This window comes from Talaromyces marneffei, chromosome 3 (genome assembly GCF_009556855.1).
Source record: "Talaromyces marneffei chromosome 3, complete sequence".
In the NCBI taxonomy this organism is placed as follows: domain Eukaryota; kingdom Fungi; phylum Ascomycota; class Eurotiomycetes; order Eurotiales; family Trichocomaceae; genus Talaromyces; species Talaromyces marneffei.
In genome coordinates, this window is record NC_072350.1 from 685902 (window position 1) to 698889 (window position 12988).

The window sequence follows — 12988 nt, forward strand, 5'->3', positions numbered from 1 at the left end:
GCTGTTTTATATTCAAGTCCAAGGCAAGCAAGCTATTTCCAGATTGGGTGGTGGCAGGCATGATATCAGCTTTCAAATTCCAGAGGGCACGCCCAAGACGATTAGATCTATGTGCCGGAAAGATGAAGAAAGAAAGAGAAGACAGGACAAGAAAACCGGGTTGGAGTATGTATATGTCTAAAAACCATCGATCTGGCATCCTGACTTTCACCGCAAAACTGACTATATCACGTCTAGCATCCATTTATCAAGTGACAAGACCATTTACATGGAGGCATCTCCGACAAGAACGGGCACCGGTCGGCGGATCTAGGAACCGCCTGGGAGAAGGATTCCGGTCAGGAGCAGCCATATTTGCCCACAGTTTAAGCGACATGCAGTGGAGAGAGAGCGATTGGCGGTGGAGGAGAGGAACAGTCACCAGGGCTGATATTCCAGGGTCAGTGGGCGAAGAGGAAGGAAGAAGAGGGTTCCCGTGACTGGTCGATGGGGCTTCAATGTGAGCTTTGACGGTTGCAACCTCCCCCGGTCATTCACCCGAGGTCACAGGACTTCAACAGCAAACATCTCAGCATATTCTTATTCATTCGCAATACTTATTGTGGAGAGGTCTCGACAGTTTTCGTGCTGAAAGCTCTCCAGACTTTGTTTGCTCGTGGCTGGAGGCTCTCATGACGTCATTTGATTCAGAGCCTCAGCGGTAGCAGAGAGCTGAGCGAGGAATGTCTTCGTCTCCCATAACGACGAACGACAAGTCATCAGGCCAGTATATTCTTGATTCTTCTCTAATGAAGCTGATTCAATCTATATACTTAAAAGTCTATTGTTCGAGCAATCATCACCAAGAACAACAAACAAAACACATCATCTCGCCATGATCGCAAGAGAAATTTTTTTGATATCGCCTAGAGAAACCAAAGTCGACTTTGAAAAATCTATTGAACAAGCACGTCATTTTTTTCGATCATGGCGGATTCGCTTTATATCTATATTTATGCAGTTATGCATTTATGGGGCACAGTAGCCACCGTCGACGATGATATCGGTTCCAGTAGTGTAGCTGGAGGCATCGCTAGCAAGGTACAAGAAAGCGCCCTTGAGTTCTTCTGGCATACCCTCACGGCCCATGGGGATCTTGGACTTCCAGAGGTCGTGAGTCTCTCGAGGAATGAAGTTGGAGATCTCGGTGGCAATGTATCCGGGAGAGATAGTGTTGGCACGAGCGAACTTGGGCCACTCAACGGAGAGAGACTTGACTATATTGGTTGTTAGTAGGAACTATCCTACAACTTGTAGCAGACGTTTGGTAAATGTGCTTACCGAGGTGACGGACACCGGCCTTAGCGGCGTTGTAAGGAGCCTGAAGTTGGGGAATGTTGACGATGTGACCGCTCATGGAAGCAGTAGCGACAAAGCTTCCGTATGTGAAGTTCTCGAGCTTGTTACCGTTCAAGTCGGTACCCTCCTCCTTCTGTCGTCGCCAGTGAGCAGCTGCAGCGCGAGCGCAGTACCAGGTAGCGTCGAGATCGGTCTGAACAACATCGAGGTAGTGTTGGATGGGACCGTCAACAGTGGCACCTTGGGTCCATGGAATACCGGCGTTGGCGATAAAAACGTCGAGGCGGCCGTTGAAGTCCTTAACGGCCTCGTTGATGGTAGCCTCGGCCTTCTTCTGGTCACGCAGATCGGCTTGGTATGCTTTGGCTATAATAGCAATCACTTAGCAAGACGCAAATAGACGGGTCGCTCTCGAGAGGCGTCCTTACCCTTGACACCATACTGCTTCTCGATCTCAGCAGCACGCTCTGGTGCCTTCTCGTTTGTGTTGTAGAACAAAGCAATGTTGGCACCGGCTTCTGCGAGACCCTGGGCGACAGCAAGACCGATACCGGCACCACCACCGGTGACGATAGCAGTCTTTCCTTTGAGCGAGAAAAGTGAAAACAAACTGTTATGCACAGGAGGCACGCTGTTGTCGTGCACAAAGACAGCATTCTGGTCGAGAGGAGAGTCGGCCATTGTGTTTTGGAATGAGGGAGATTACAAAGATAAATAAGGGTGACGTATACAAGAAAGGGGATTTATGAAGAATTTACACGGACGATTGAATTTATGAGAAAGAGAAATCAGAGGACAACGGTCAAGGAGGGGGATCTAGAAGATTTAATACGGCTGGATCAAAGGATGGTGGAGGGGCAATCAGCGATGATCACTGAACATCGAGCAACAACACTGGAGCTTCTCCCAGCGGCAGTACAAGTGGGTATCTGCGGGGGTCTTTTCTCGCACACTGGCCAAACATTTACACTTCCTTCTTGTGGATTCTCCATGGAAAAGGGTTTAAGATGGCGTGCAAGAGGATCCCTCGGTGCCACAATAACATCATCCCCGGAAAACTAAAACTAGACTCGCCGTTCCTGATACGTGACGATTTTACATCGGCTAAACCGCGATGATATTGTTGATTTTGTTGTTGTTTTGATGTGTATAATATTTAATGTTTACCTAGGAACTCGGAACCGTGGCAGAGCTCACCCCGCGACTTGACTTTGAGGCGACCACATCCCTGATCTATCATACGTATCGCTTTGATTGACCATCTGCCATTACCCAATGGAAACCTGGAGTACATGGCTCTGATTCCACCGATAATCCTCAAATATCTGAACCCGCGCTATCTCTAGGCTGCATGGAGCCATTGCCAGCTATGACAACGCCGCCATCTCATCCCACACTAATGTCCCCAACGATCGGTCATGTGCTCCATGAGAAAATAAGGTCAGGATTCCAGCCATTCTATTTCTAAGCCACATTAAGACCGGTGAGATATTCGCAGGATGCCTCATTTCTTTGTTTTTTTCCTGAATTGCTTCTACTCCGTACTCCGTAGACTCCTCACTCATGCGGACGGAGTACCCCGGAGGTGGAAACGGGGAAACGTTACTTGACGCCAAAAGTGTGCAATGCTCAATTCTGCTACACTAGCGCTAGATACGTATACCTAAGACTTGTAGCACTCTATTTCTCTTTACATGATTCGCAATATGGCGTTGATTTGCTCTGTAGAGGGTCGGACTATGACATGATGAGGGGGCCAAGTGGAGAACACTGCGATTCAGGTGGGCTTTTTTAGACAAAGCCACAGCTCCATCCAGACCCTCTTACCTACGTCAGGGCTCGACTCATTGAACATGTCAGAGCATCCATTGAAGTTGACAGATTGCCAAATTTGTGATTAATGCAATTGCACCAGCATAGAAGACGTTTCCGAGGCGAAGTATCGTATTCGGAGTTCTTTGGCAGTTATTCTGACTTCTATGAGTAGGCACATAATAATGTAGGACCATATTAGCTGTGACGCTGATTGTAGCGTTCGGAGCGTCTCAGTCGACAATTCGTGCATAGCAAGAAAATCTACCAACGATGAATTGAGTGATACTTGAGTAATCAACCACATATCCTTCAGTAAAACATTGTCGGTATTGTGTAACTATTCACCCGTACCTACATGTAGTAGCTTCCTCTTGGCCAGCCCTAATCGAGCCCGTTCGAAGAGTTTCCTATTTAGGAAGGTAGAGAACTACTGTAATATGTAGCTTGTCAACGACTTGATTTTATAATTATCAATCGAAAGTTGATTGCATCTGTAAATTAATGAGACTTCCATGACGCTTTGTATTTCGGAAAGCCGGCATAAACAGAATTTCCTTTTTACACTATATGTAGTCCTTCATCGGGCCTGAATCATAACGTTGAGGTGACTTTTTAACATTAAGAGGAGGACTACAGAGTACATACAATGAGCTCAGTTATTGCATGCTCAAGCGATAGATCTTGTATAAATTGACTGCTTGAGATGCATAGTCATATCACGCGTGGGGAGCCTACATGTCTTGCCATCCCTTCTTTCCTCCACAGGCAACGAGGAGCCTTCTTCCGATCAACTTCACAACTCCAACACCCTGACTAGATGAGGGACGCATTGACAAGATTAACAGTTCCATTCTGACCATAATTTTCTCATCTTTCATGAATAGGTCAAAGCTCTACTATTTTCTGACCTTGGTGGACTGGTACATTCCAGGCATAAACAAGGCTCTCTCCAACCTGGGCTTGTACGGGTTACCAGCCAGCCCGAATCATGAAATACTCATGAGTCCATTACAGAAATATGAACTAACAAAATTCATCTTCCCTGTCTCAAGGCACGATCGCCAATTAAATCATCCATGATAGGCATGAAATGCGTGTGTTCTCTTATAGGTGAGCAGCATAAGCACATTCTTCGCGTGTTGACAACTTCGCTAGTCTGCATTCCACAATCATAATCACAGATCACACATCCCCCAACAATGAGTAGACAACTCTGCGTCAAGCCTTTGCTAGGCATCGACTTCATGTTGCCCATATCTTGATTTTGCTTCACTCATGCTGTCGTCTTGTCAACCCGTCTGCATGCAAGAAGACGTATCCACAGATACCGGTGCACCGCTGCTGGAGTGCTATTTGCGCTTCTAACTTTGATGGTTTGATATACAGAATCGATCAAGAATCCAGAAATCATTCAAAATTTCGATAATGCTGAGCCTACCGGTCGTGATCGCGGTGTCGGTAGGATGCTCGGCCTTGCTCATCGTCGGCGCAATCCTCGGGGTAGCAGTTTGGTGGAGGACACGAAAAGATCGTCTGTCGTTAGCAGTAGCGCAAGCTCATAATGGCGCATCACAGCAAGAACAAGCTTGTAGCAGCTTCGTGACAGATTCTCACCTCACCTCACCCTTGCCAACCTATCCGTACAAAACACGCCACGAATGGGCGCCACTTGGGTCACAGGAGACATTTCAAAGGCCCCCGTCTCAACCTAAAATGTTACCGTCTCCTTTGAAGAAGGAAAAGTCCAAGTCAATACGACGGTCAATCTCAAAATCTCTTTCCAAAAGCCTCTCAATAGGACGAAGCAGCCAAAAGCCTATTCATATGGAACAGCTACCAAACCTACAGCCAGGACCACAGAAAATTGTTTCTCCAGTCTATCCCGATGCCAAAGAAAAAGAACCCAAATCTGCCATCGCAGGTTTCTCAGAGCTACCCACTGAGATAACTCCACGCAACACGCCAGAAAGGGACAGAGATGATATACCTCAGCTTGAAACGTACAGTAGTCGACCGGGATCTACTGCATGGCCATTGCTTCAGTCAGAGCAAAGGCTCTCCACCGTCACTGGAGGCCATCCCACTTACTTTGACCAGAACCATACGAGGATTCGCAATGGGAGTATCACAGCCCAAACAGCTGGAATGGCTCCGGATATGCCTATGCCACCTACACCACTGAAGGTAGTACAATCATATCAGTTTCCAAGAGAAGACTCTTTGATGGGCATGTCTTCATTGAGTCTCGAGACCGCAAATAGTTCAATCTTGGATGATAATTTGCGGAGGTCAATGTCTGTTGACCACGAATTCAATTACTCACCATCTTTGCCTCCATGTCCTTCTTTCACACCCTTCAGCCCCTACGATATCGTGATTGGAGGAAGCGTGGCTCGAGACTGCGCGTCACACAGAAGAACACAATCTCAAAGACTATCATCATCAACTGCGCATCTCACATCTGTATCAATGGAATCCGGTAGAGGAGACCCATCCCCTCGACGAAGTTTGACCACACGAGAAGTCTCACCTCAACCTCCAGATTGGACCAGTCGATTACCACGCCGCAGTGGAACGGTTCTGTCATCTTCGTCGTCAGCAGGCCGCACTGGGAGCAGGCCCGTGAGTAGCTTATCGATCACTAGTCCCAACTCATGCTTCCATTCAGGACAAGGATTGTATTCTCGTGAGGAGTTTGGTTCTCAGAGCCATCGACGCGAGAGGTATTCAATGTATGAAAAGTCGCAGAGCAAAGAAAATCAGAATATGATTTTTAGCCAGAGTCTGGGTGATCGTCCCAAGTCAACTCAAGCCCCCAGCCCAAGAGGATCAAGAGAAAGCCTTGGAAGGATCCCTTTAACTTCCGCTATGAAATCCGCTCACAGCGTGAAAAAGGGCCACAGAAGGCAGAATTGCGTGCGAATTTCCATACACCCCCCGATTACATTTGGTGGTCCTGTCTTCTCACCAATGCCGGAAGAGCCAGAAGAAGTGTTGGATCTAGAGAAAGATTTGGTCAAGCCAGCCCAACGGCGACAATCAATTCAGTCGCCACCATCAGGAAAGGGAAGTGTGTCTTGTCCAAATTCTTCAGAAAGGTATCACCCTAGACATAGTCGCCATCGATCTACGGGATCCATTAAGGACGAGTCCACACACCTCAGCGAGTCCTCCCCTGATACAAACTCTCGTATTCCTCGTCCACGTTCTTCTCGAAAGCGCGCACGCTCTGGAACGGAATCTGCTGGCGATGTCTTCACGTCAGAAAACCAAGCTGGAATTCCTAACAACATTTTCTCACGACCTCCAGGCGAAAGCAATCTACTCACGACTCCGTCTCCGGAAAGACATTCGCCGTTGTGGTCTCTTCCTCGCTCTGGTGAATTCTCCGGCTCTTCACCCAAGTTCCCCGCAAACGCTTCGACAGGAAGTCCTCGGCGAGCGGCGCCAAAAGGACCACGCAGTCAACCGGAGCGTCAGCAGAAGAAGTCAGAAACTCCATCTTTGACTATCGACACTTCCTACGGTGGATCTCCAGGCCATGAGTCTCCTACCAAAATGAGTGTCAATAGATCACACACTCTCGCCACATCCCCGACAAAGGATGTTCGGAAATCCATTACTCTTCTTCGCCGTATGAATAGCGAAGCTTGTGATGAAGATTCAAGATCATATCGGCGCATGGGTCGGAATACCAGTCTCATTCGACATAAGGACGGGAACATTAGGACGCCCCCAAGCAATCATAATTCGGCAATTATTAACGACAGTTTGACTATCTGGGAAGATGTTGGTGAGGACGACATTGTTATATCCCCCACGGTTCGACAGAAGAAACTTCCCTTCAAAGTCCTTGAGCGAATCGACTCCCAAGGGACGGTCGAGGAGAACTTGAACGCGATTATGGAAAATCAAAAACTGCTGGCTATTCGCCAACTACCACCGAGCAGCAGTATCGCTACCTTTGAATATCGTGGTCGGAACAACAACAACAACAGCGACAGTTCAGACGAAGTCGCCCCCAAACGGAGCACAATAATGCAGACCCCTAACAGCAAGATCAGGGGCTATGCGAGTGCAGCAGCAACTCCAGGAAGTCTGTACGATGGAGATGGTTTTTTGAAGGAATAAAGCATGGTCATGGATAACGTATGTGTAATGTGTAAAGTATGATTCAAGATACCAATGTATGTAGATATGGCGTTTGATTTGGTTGTTGCGCTCAATTCTCGTGCATAGGCATCCGATTTCTTTTCGTTTGAGGTAGTTAATACCTTCAAGTAGCGTGAAATCACATATAGCAATCATCCGATAAAACCTAAATAAGCACATTGATGCCCATATTCAATATGTTTGCCTGGATGTCGAACTCGTTATTTTGGTCAGAAACACTTCCTTTTTTTAATTGTCATTATCTAGCTATACAACTGGAGAGTCCACTTTCAATCGGTCCTCCGCCATTTCGTCTCCTCGTCCCCATTCCCTTCTCCGGCGCCATTTTCGACCTGATCCTCATCATTCCGACTACGGACATGACCAGCTCCCGGACCCAAGCCTGGTAAAGTAGGAGGTTCCGCATCAGCAATCCAATTACCCTCTTCATCAAAATACTCATGCATATTTTCGGCAGTAATCCAACCCGAACTACCATCGACCGGAGGAGGGAGCCCGCCATCAGAAGCACCCGGTATGACCAACCCAGCAGCTTGTAATATCCCACCTACTCCCGGCTGCTCAGTGGAATCTTCGTAGTTGCCATCGTAGTCATCATCTTCTTCTTCGCCGGGTACGACAGGGTCGGGGTGTAAGTTTGAGCAGGCAGAGACGGCTGCGTAAAGAGCCTGTGTTGCGGTTTCTTCCGGTTTTGATTCTGTATTTCCTTGCTCGACTGCCATTTCGTCTGCTACAAGTCTGGTCGTCTCGGTACCCGCTGAATAGGAGCCGGGCGCTGAGGTGGCGGACTCCGTTACGGATGGAGGGACGATGGTCAATGTGATGCTGTCTTCCTCTTCGTCTTCCTCGGCACCAGTACCGTCGGCAGGTGTGGGATTGGCAATTTGCATGTAGAGTCCTTGCACTTCCTGTTCATCTTCAGACGCGTCCGGCAAACGAAGTCGTTGGATTGCATGGAGCGAGATGACTGGGTAGGGTAAGGCGATGCCGGAATTTGCTTCGGGTCGGTAGAGAAGGAATTTACTATGTTTCAATCAGTGATTTGTTCAATCTTGAAGCAAAATAAAAGAGGGTAACCCACTCAGATGTAACGAAAACATCAACTCCGTCAATTACTATTTCTTTTCCTTCTTGCGACTCGCGGGAAGCTCCCGACGATCCATTGGCGACAACGGCTCCACCGCGCAGAGTATTCAAAGCTGGTGAGGCGCTAAGATCACTCTCTAGGATGACAACTTTACATCTTGAGCTATGGTAATGCAGTACTGGGGGACCACCATAGAAGGACTGAGGGGTACGTGATTGATGTTCGGCGACGGGTGTGAAGGAGTTGGCTGAGGGGGGATTCCGAAGAACTTCCATTGTTATTTCCTTGGGTAGATTGCAAAACAAATTATCTTTCTCAAATTTTTGCTCCCCGTTCTTTCTTCCTTTTTTGGAGATTGGTTGCGGATGATAGGGTAATGCTAGAGAACGAAGGAGCTTTGGTCCTTTTTTTTCCTTTCTGGAGAGGGCCTGGAGCTATGGAGCTCCCCAGTCCCGCACGGTGCACGTGATAAGCTCCCCGCATGCCGTCACTGTTGATAGCCAATTGTCAACAACTCACTCTCATTTCACCTTTGATACATCTCACTAGCAAGCAATTTCTCTCTTGATTTTGAACTTCTTCGGCTTCCTCTTGACCATACCTCATACTATAAAAGGTCTATTGTATGTCGGAATACAAGCTATCCGCTTCTCTTGAAGGCCACAGCGATGATGTAAGCTTATCGACAATCAGCATCCATACCGGTGCTTATTTACTAATCAGAACAGGTGCGCGCTGTGGCCTTTCCAAACAGCAAATCGGTCGTAACAGCCTCGCGAGATGCTACCGTTCGCATTTGGAACCAAGTATCTTCCCCACCACCGACTTACGATTATACTATTTCCTCTCATGGATCGTCCTTCGTCAATGCAGTTGCGTACTATCCTCCCACCAGCGAGTATCCGGAAGGACTCATATTTTCTGGTGGCCAAGATACAATAATAGAAGCTCGACGGCCATTAAAAGCTTCTGGCGATAATGCAGATGCAATGCTATTGGGTCATGGCCACAATGTATGCTCAATAGATGTCTGCCCTGAGGGTGGATGGGTAATCAGCGGAAGCTGGGATTCATCGGCAAGACTGTGGCGGATAGGCAACTGGGAGGCAGATGTCGTATTTGATGGCCACCAAGGGAGCGTATGGGCTGTACTAGCCTATGACAAGAATACCGTTATCACAGGTAGGCTGCTTGACCATATGAATCCAAGACTGCGAGATATTAACGAATTTCATCAGGGTGTGCTGATCGCATGATACGCATCTTCAATACGTCGGGGAAGCTACTGAGAACAATCAAGGATTCTCGAGACGTAGTGCGAGCTCTATGCAAACTACCTGCCGGTCATCCTTCCGGTGCCCAGTTCGCCTCCGCGGGCAACGATGGAATAGCACGGCTTTTTACACTCAACGGAGACCTTATTGGGGAACTTCATGGTCACGAAAGCTTTATCTACTCGATAGCAGTGACCCCATCTGGCGAACTCGTGACGTCAGGAGAAGACCGAACTGTCAGAATATGGAGAGGAAACCAATGTGTTCAGACAATCACGCATCCCGCAATATCCGTGTGGAGTGTTGCTGTGTGCAAAGAAACAGGAGATATTGTCACAGGTGCAAGTGACCGTGTTGCTAGGATATTTACCAAAGACACAAGTCGGCAGGCTGATCCAACGATTGTCCAACAATTTGAGAACGCCGTGAAGGAGTCGGCGATCCCGCAACAGCAAGTGGGTAACATCAACAAGGAAAAGTTGCCAGGACCTGAATTCCTCAAACAAAAGTCTGGCACCAAGGATGGTCAGGTGCAGATGATTAGGGAGGACAACGGCAGCGTCACAGCTCACACTTGGTCTTCAGCAACCCGAGAGTGGATTGCGGTTGGGACGGTTGTCGATTCGGCAGGAAGCTCTGGACGAAAGACCGAATATCTAGGACAAGACTATGATTATGTCTTCGACGTGGATATCGAGGATGGCAAGCCACCTTTGAAATTGCCTTACAACTTGTCCCAGAACCCGTACGAGGCTGCTACGAAATTTATTCATGATAATGAGCTACCAATTGGGTATTTGGATCAAGTGGCCAATTTCATAACTCAGAATACGCAAGGTGCAACAATCGGCCAGGCGACAGACACACAGCAAGCAGCACCCGGTTCGGATCCCTGGGGTCAAGAGAGGCGATACCGCCCGGGCGAAGCTGCCGCTACACCACAACCTCCATCAATACCGGAGACACGCCAAAATGTGCTTCCTCAGAAGAGTTACCTCTCAATTAAGACAGCAAATATCAAAGTGATAGCGAAGAAATTGACAGAACTGAATCAACAGCTTGTCTCTTCTGGAAGCAAAGACTATTCCTACAACCCGACCGAATTGGATGCGCTCTTGACCTTTTGCAATTACCTAGAGAATACGGCTTCACTCCCCAAGGCTCCCGCTGACGTCGAGACTGGCATACTATTGGTTATGAAGGCGGCACTCAAATGGCCATCTGCAAATCGACTTCCTGGACTGGACTTACTCCGACTTTTAGCGGCAGCAACACCTGTGACTGCTCAAATTCGATTTGAGGGACAGGATATTGTTAATGCAATTCAGCAAAGTGGAGTATTCCAGAGTCCTATTAGTGTCAACAATGCCATGCTTGCCATTCGCTTCTTCGCAAATCTCTTTGATACTCCTCTAGGTGGCGATCTTGCTGCGTCGAAGTTCGACGATATTCTTCGAATGGTCTCGTCAGCTACCACGGCAGCTAGTGCACCTTCAAACCGGAACGTTACGATTGCTGCCACGACCTTATACATCAACTACGCAGTCTACTTTACTTCACAGATGCGGGCCCAAAGTGCAGAATCTGCCGAGATTTCTCTTCAGCTACTTGAAGAGCTGTCCAAGATCTTTGCGACTGAGAAGGACTCAGAGGCTGTGTATCGTGGACTAGTGGCTCTGGGAACTCTTGTCGTAGCATCCGGTGAGGAAGTGAGGAGTGCCGCAAAGGATATTTATGAACTTGATAAAATCTTGAGCAAGGTCTCAAGTTCTAATGCTGGACGCGAACCCCGAGTGAAGGGTGTTATTGGAGAGATTCGGGATGCTTTGCGATAGCAATACTGACTTTAGAAAGCTATGAGATCATTTTTGTATTCATTCCTAGTTTATTTGTGAGCAAAAGCCAGCCATAGATAGATCATTAGGCCTGCATCAATGGGTATCCATTGAGCCATCATTCATACTTCTTATATGTAAATGTACAAGCAAATCATCAATGATTTCATCTAACAATAAAGGCCCTAGTTCTTTCAAACTCGTAATCTAAAGCTTCTCATCAGCATTAACACCAATCTCAATAATCTGGTCAACGCCTGGATAATCCGGAATGTCAATATCATATTTCTCCGCAATCGACTTCGTCAAAAACCTTCCCCCAACAAAATGCCTACCCCGATGCCATTTCACACATGGCTTGGGCGCAGTAAGACTAATCAACGCTCCCGGCATAAACTTCGCACCGGGTCCTTCCTTTGGCGGTCCTTCTTGGATATCCCATGAGCTGGGGGCATCGATGCTCAGGACAGGTACTTTTGTTTCTTCCATTTGACTTATAATGGATGGGAAGGGCTCCCTGAGCGGCTTTTGGAAGGAGAATCCGAAGATGCCGTCGACTACTAGGTCAGCGGATTTGAGGGCTTCTGTGAAGTCAGGTACAAAGGTGACGTCGAGGTTTTGGAGTTGGATTTTGAGGCGCTATTCATCGGTTAGCTTCAGTCCATATGTTTGGTGCGAAATTGGAACGATAGCGAGGTTTGACGACATGTTCCGCTTACCTGATATAATTCATTCTTGCCTTCCTTTGGGTAATAGACAGATGGCTTGTAGCCATAATGTGCTAAATGTCGTGCAGCGACGAGTCCATCTCCTCCTATAGCCTCGGACTTAGTATGTTTTTAAATATATCCATGATGGCTATACGAACCATTGTTTCCTGGTCCGCATACAACAAGAACATTCTTGCCTTGCCTTATAGGGTGGAATCGATATACTATATCCTCACTCATTAGTGGAAGATAGTCACCAATCTTGATAACTCAGCAATACATACCAGCCTGCGACACAGAGATACCAGCCAGTTCCATCAATTGGTCTAGTGAGAAGCCTCCTACATCCATCAGATCCTTATCCAAGGCAGCAGCATCTTTAGAGGATATTGCCTGATAATCATTATTAAACTGGAGCTATGCATGTTTAGCGTGAGAGAGCTTACCTTGAGAGACATTCTTGCGGTCCTTGCGAATTGATATGACTTTACTTTGAACAGATGATACGTTGTGTGCTCAACAAAGGTCGTCGTACGAAACATATATATTATGGTCGCCCGCACGTTCTAGAAATATCACGTAGACTGAATCCAGACTTTCCGGATTCAGTACAGATTGTTATGAGACAAGATCAGCTCAAAGAAAATATGCAAGCATGAAGTACAAACAATCAAAAGATGAAGTTGAAGTAGAAGAAAGATACCATTGCATCATCGTTAAGCATATGCCCGCATATCATGCTACCAAATCGGGTAA

General features: G+C 47.4%; 5 protein-coding genes across 5 annotated transcripts; 2 read left to right on the forward strand and 3 right to left on the reverse strand.

Annotated features, from left to right (window-relative positions):
* Positions 1-1008: 1008 nt before the first annotated feature.
* Positions 1009-2019, reverse strand: EYB26_003999 (uncharacterized protein; the record flags this gene model as incomplete). Its single annotated transcript, XM_054263293.1, has 3 exons — positions 1009-1256; positions 1321-1704; positions 1767-2019. The coding sequence occupies 3 exons, from the start codon at positions 2017-2019 to the stop codon at positions 1009-1011; spliced, it is 885 nt and encodes a 294-aa protein (XP_054119268.1).
* Positions 2020-4578: 2559 nt separating this feature from the next.
* On the forward strand, positions 4579-7284 carry EYB26_004000 (uncharacterized protein; the record flags this gene model as incomplete). The annotated part of the gene is made up of 1 exon (XM_054263294.1): positions 4579-7284. The coding sequence occupies one exon, from the start codon at positions 4579-4581 to the stop codon at positions 7282-7284; it is 2706 nt and encodes a 901-aa protein (XP_054119269.1).
* A 311-nt stretch (positions 7285-7595) lies between these two features.
* EYB26_004001 (uncharacterized protein) lies at positions 7596-8688 on the reverse strand (the record flags this gene model as incomplete). The annotated part of the gene is made up of 2 exons (XM_054263295.1): positions 7596-8349; positions 8408-8688. The coding sequence occupies 2 exons, from the start codon at positions 8686-8688 to the stop codon at positions 7596-7598; spliced, it is 1035 nt and encodes a 344-aa protein (XP_054119270.1).
* A 350-nt stretch (positions 8689-9038) lies between these two features.
* On the forward strand, positions 9039-11522 carry EYB26_004002 (uncharacterized protein; the record flags this gene model as incomplete). Its single annotated transcript, XM_054263296.1, has 3 exons — positions 9039-9086; positions 9142-9595; positions 9652-11522. 3 exons carry the CDS (start codon positions 9039-9041, stop codon positions 11520-11522), a joined length of 2373 nt encoding a protein of 790 aa, XP_054119271.1.
* A 207-nt stretch (positions 11523-11729) lies between these two features.
* Positions 11730-12690, reverse strand: EYB26_004003 (uncharacterized protein; the record flags this gene model as incomplete). Its single annotated transcript, XM_054263297.1, has 5 exons — positions 11730-12161; positions 12242-12336; positions 12391-12456; positions 12517-12625; positions 12679-12690. 5 exons carry the CDS (start codon positions 12688-12690, stop codon positions 11730-11732), a joined length of 714 nt encoding a protein of 237 aa, XP_054119272.1.
* Positions 12691-12988: the final 298 nt, after the last annotated feature.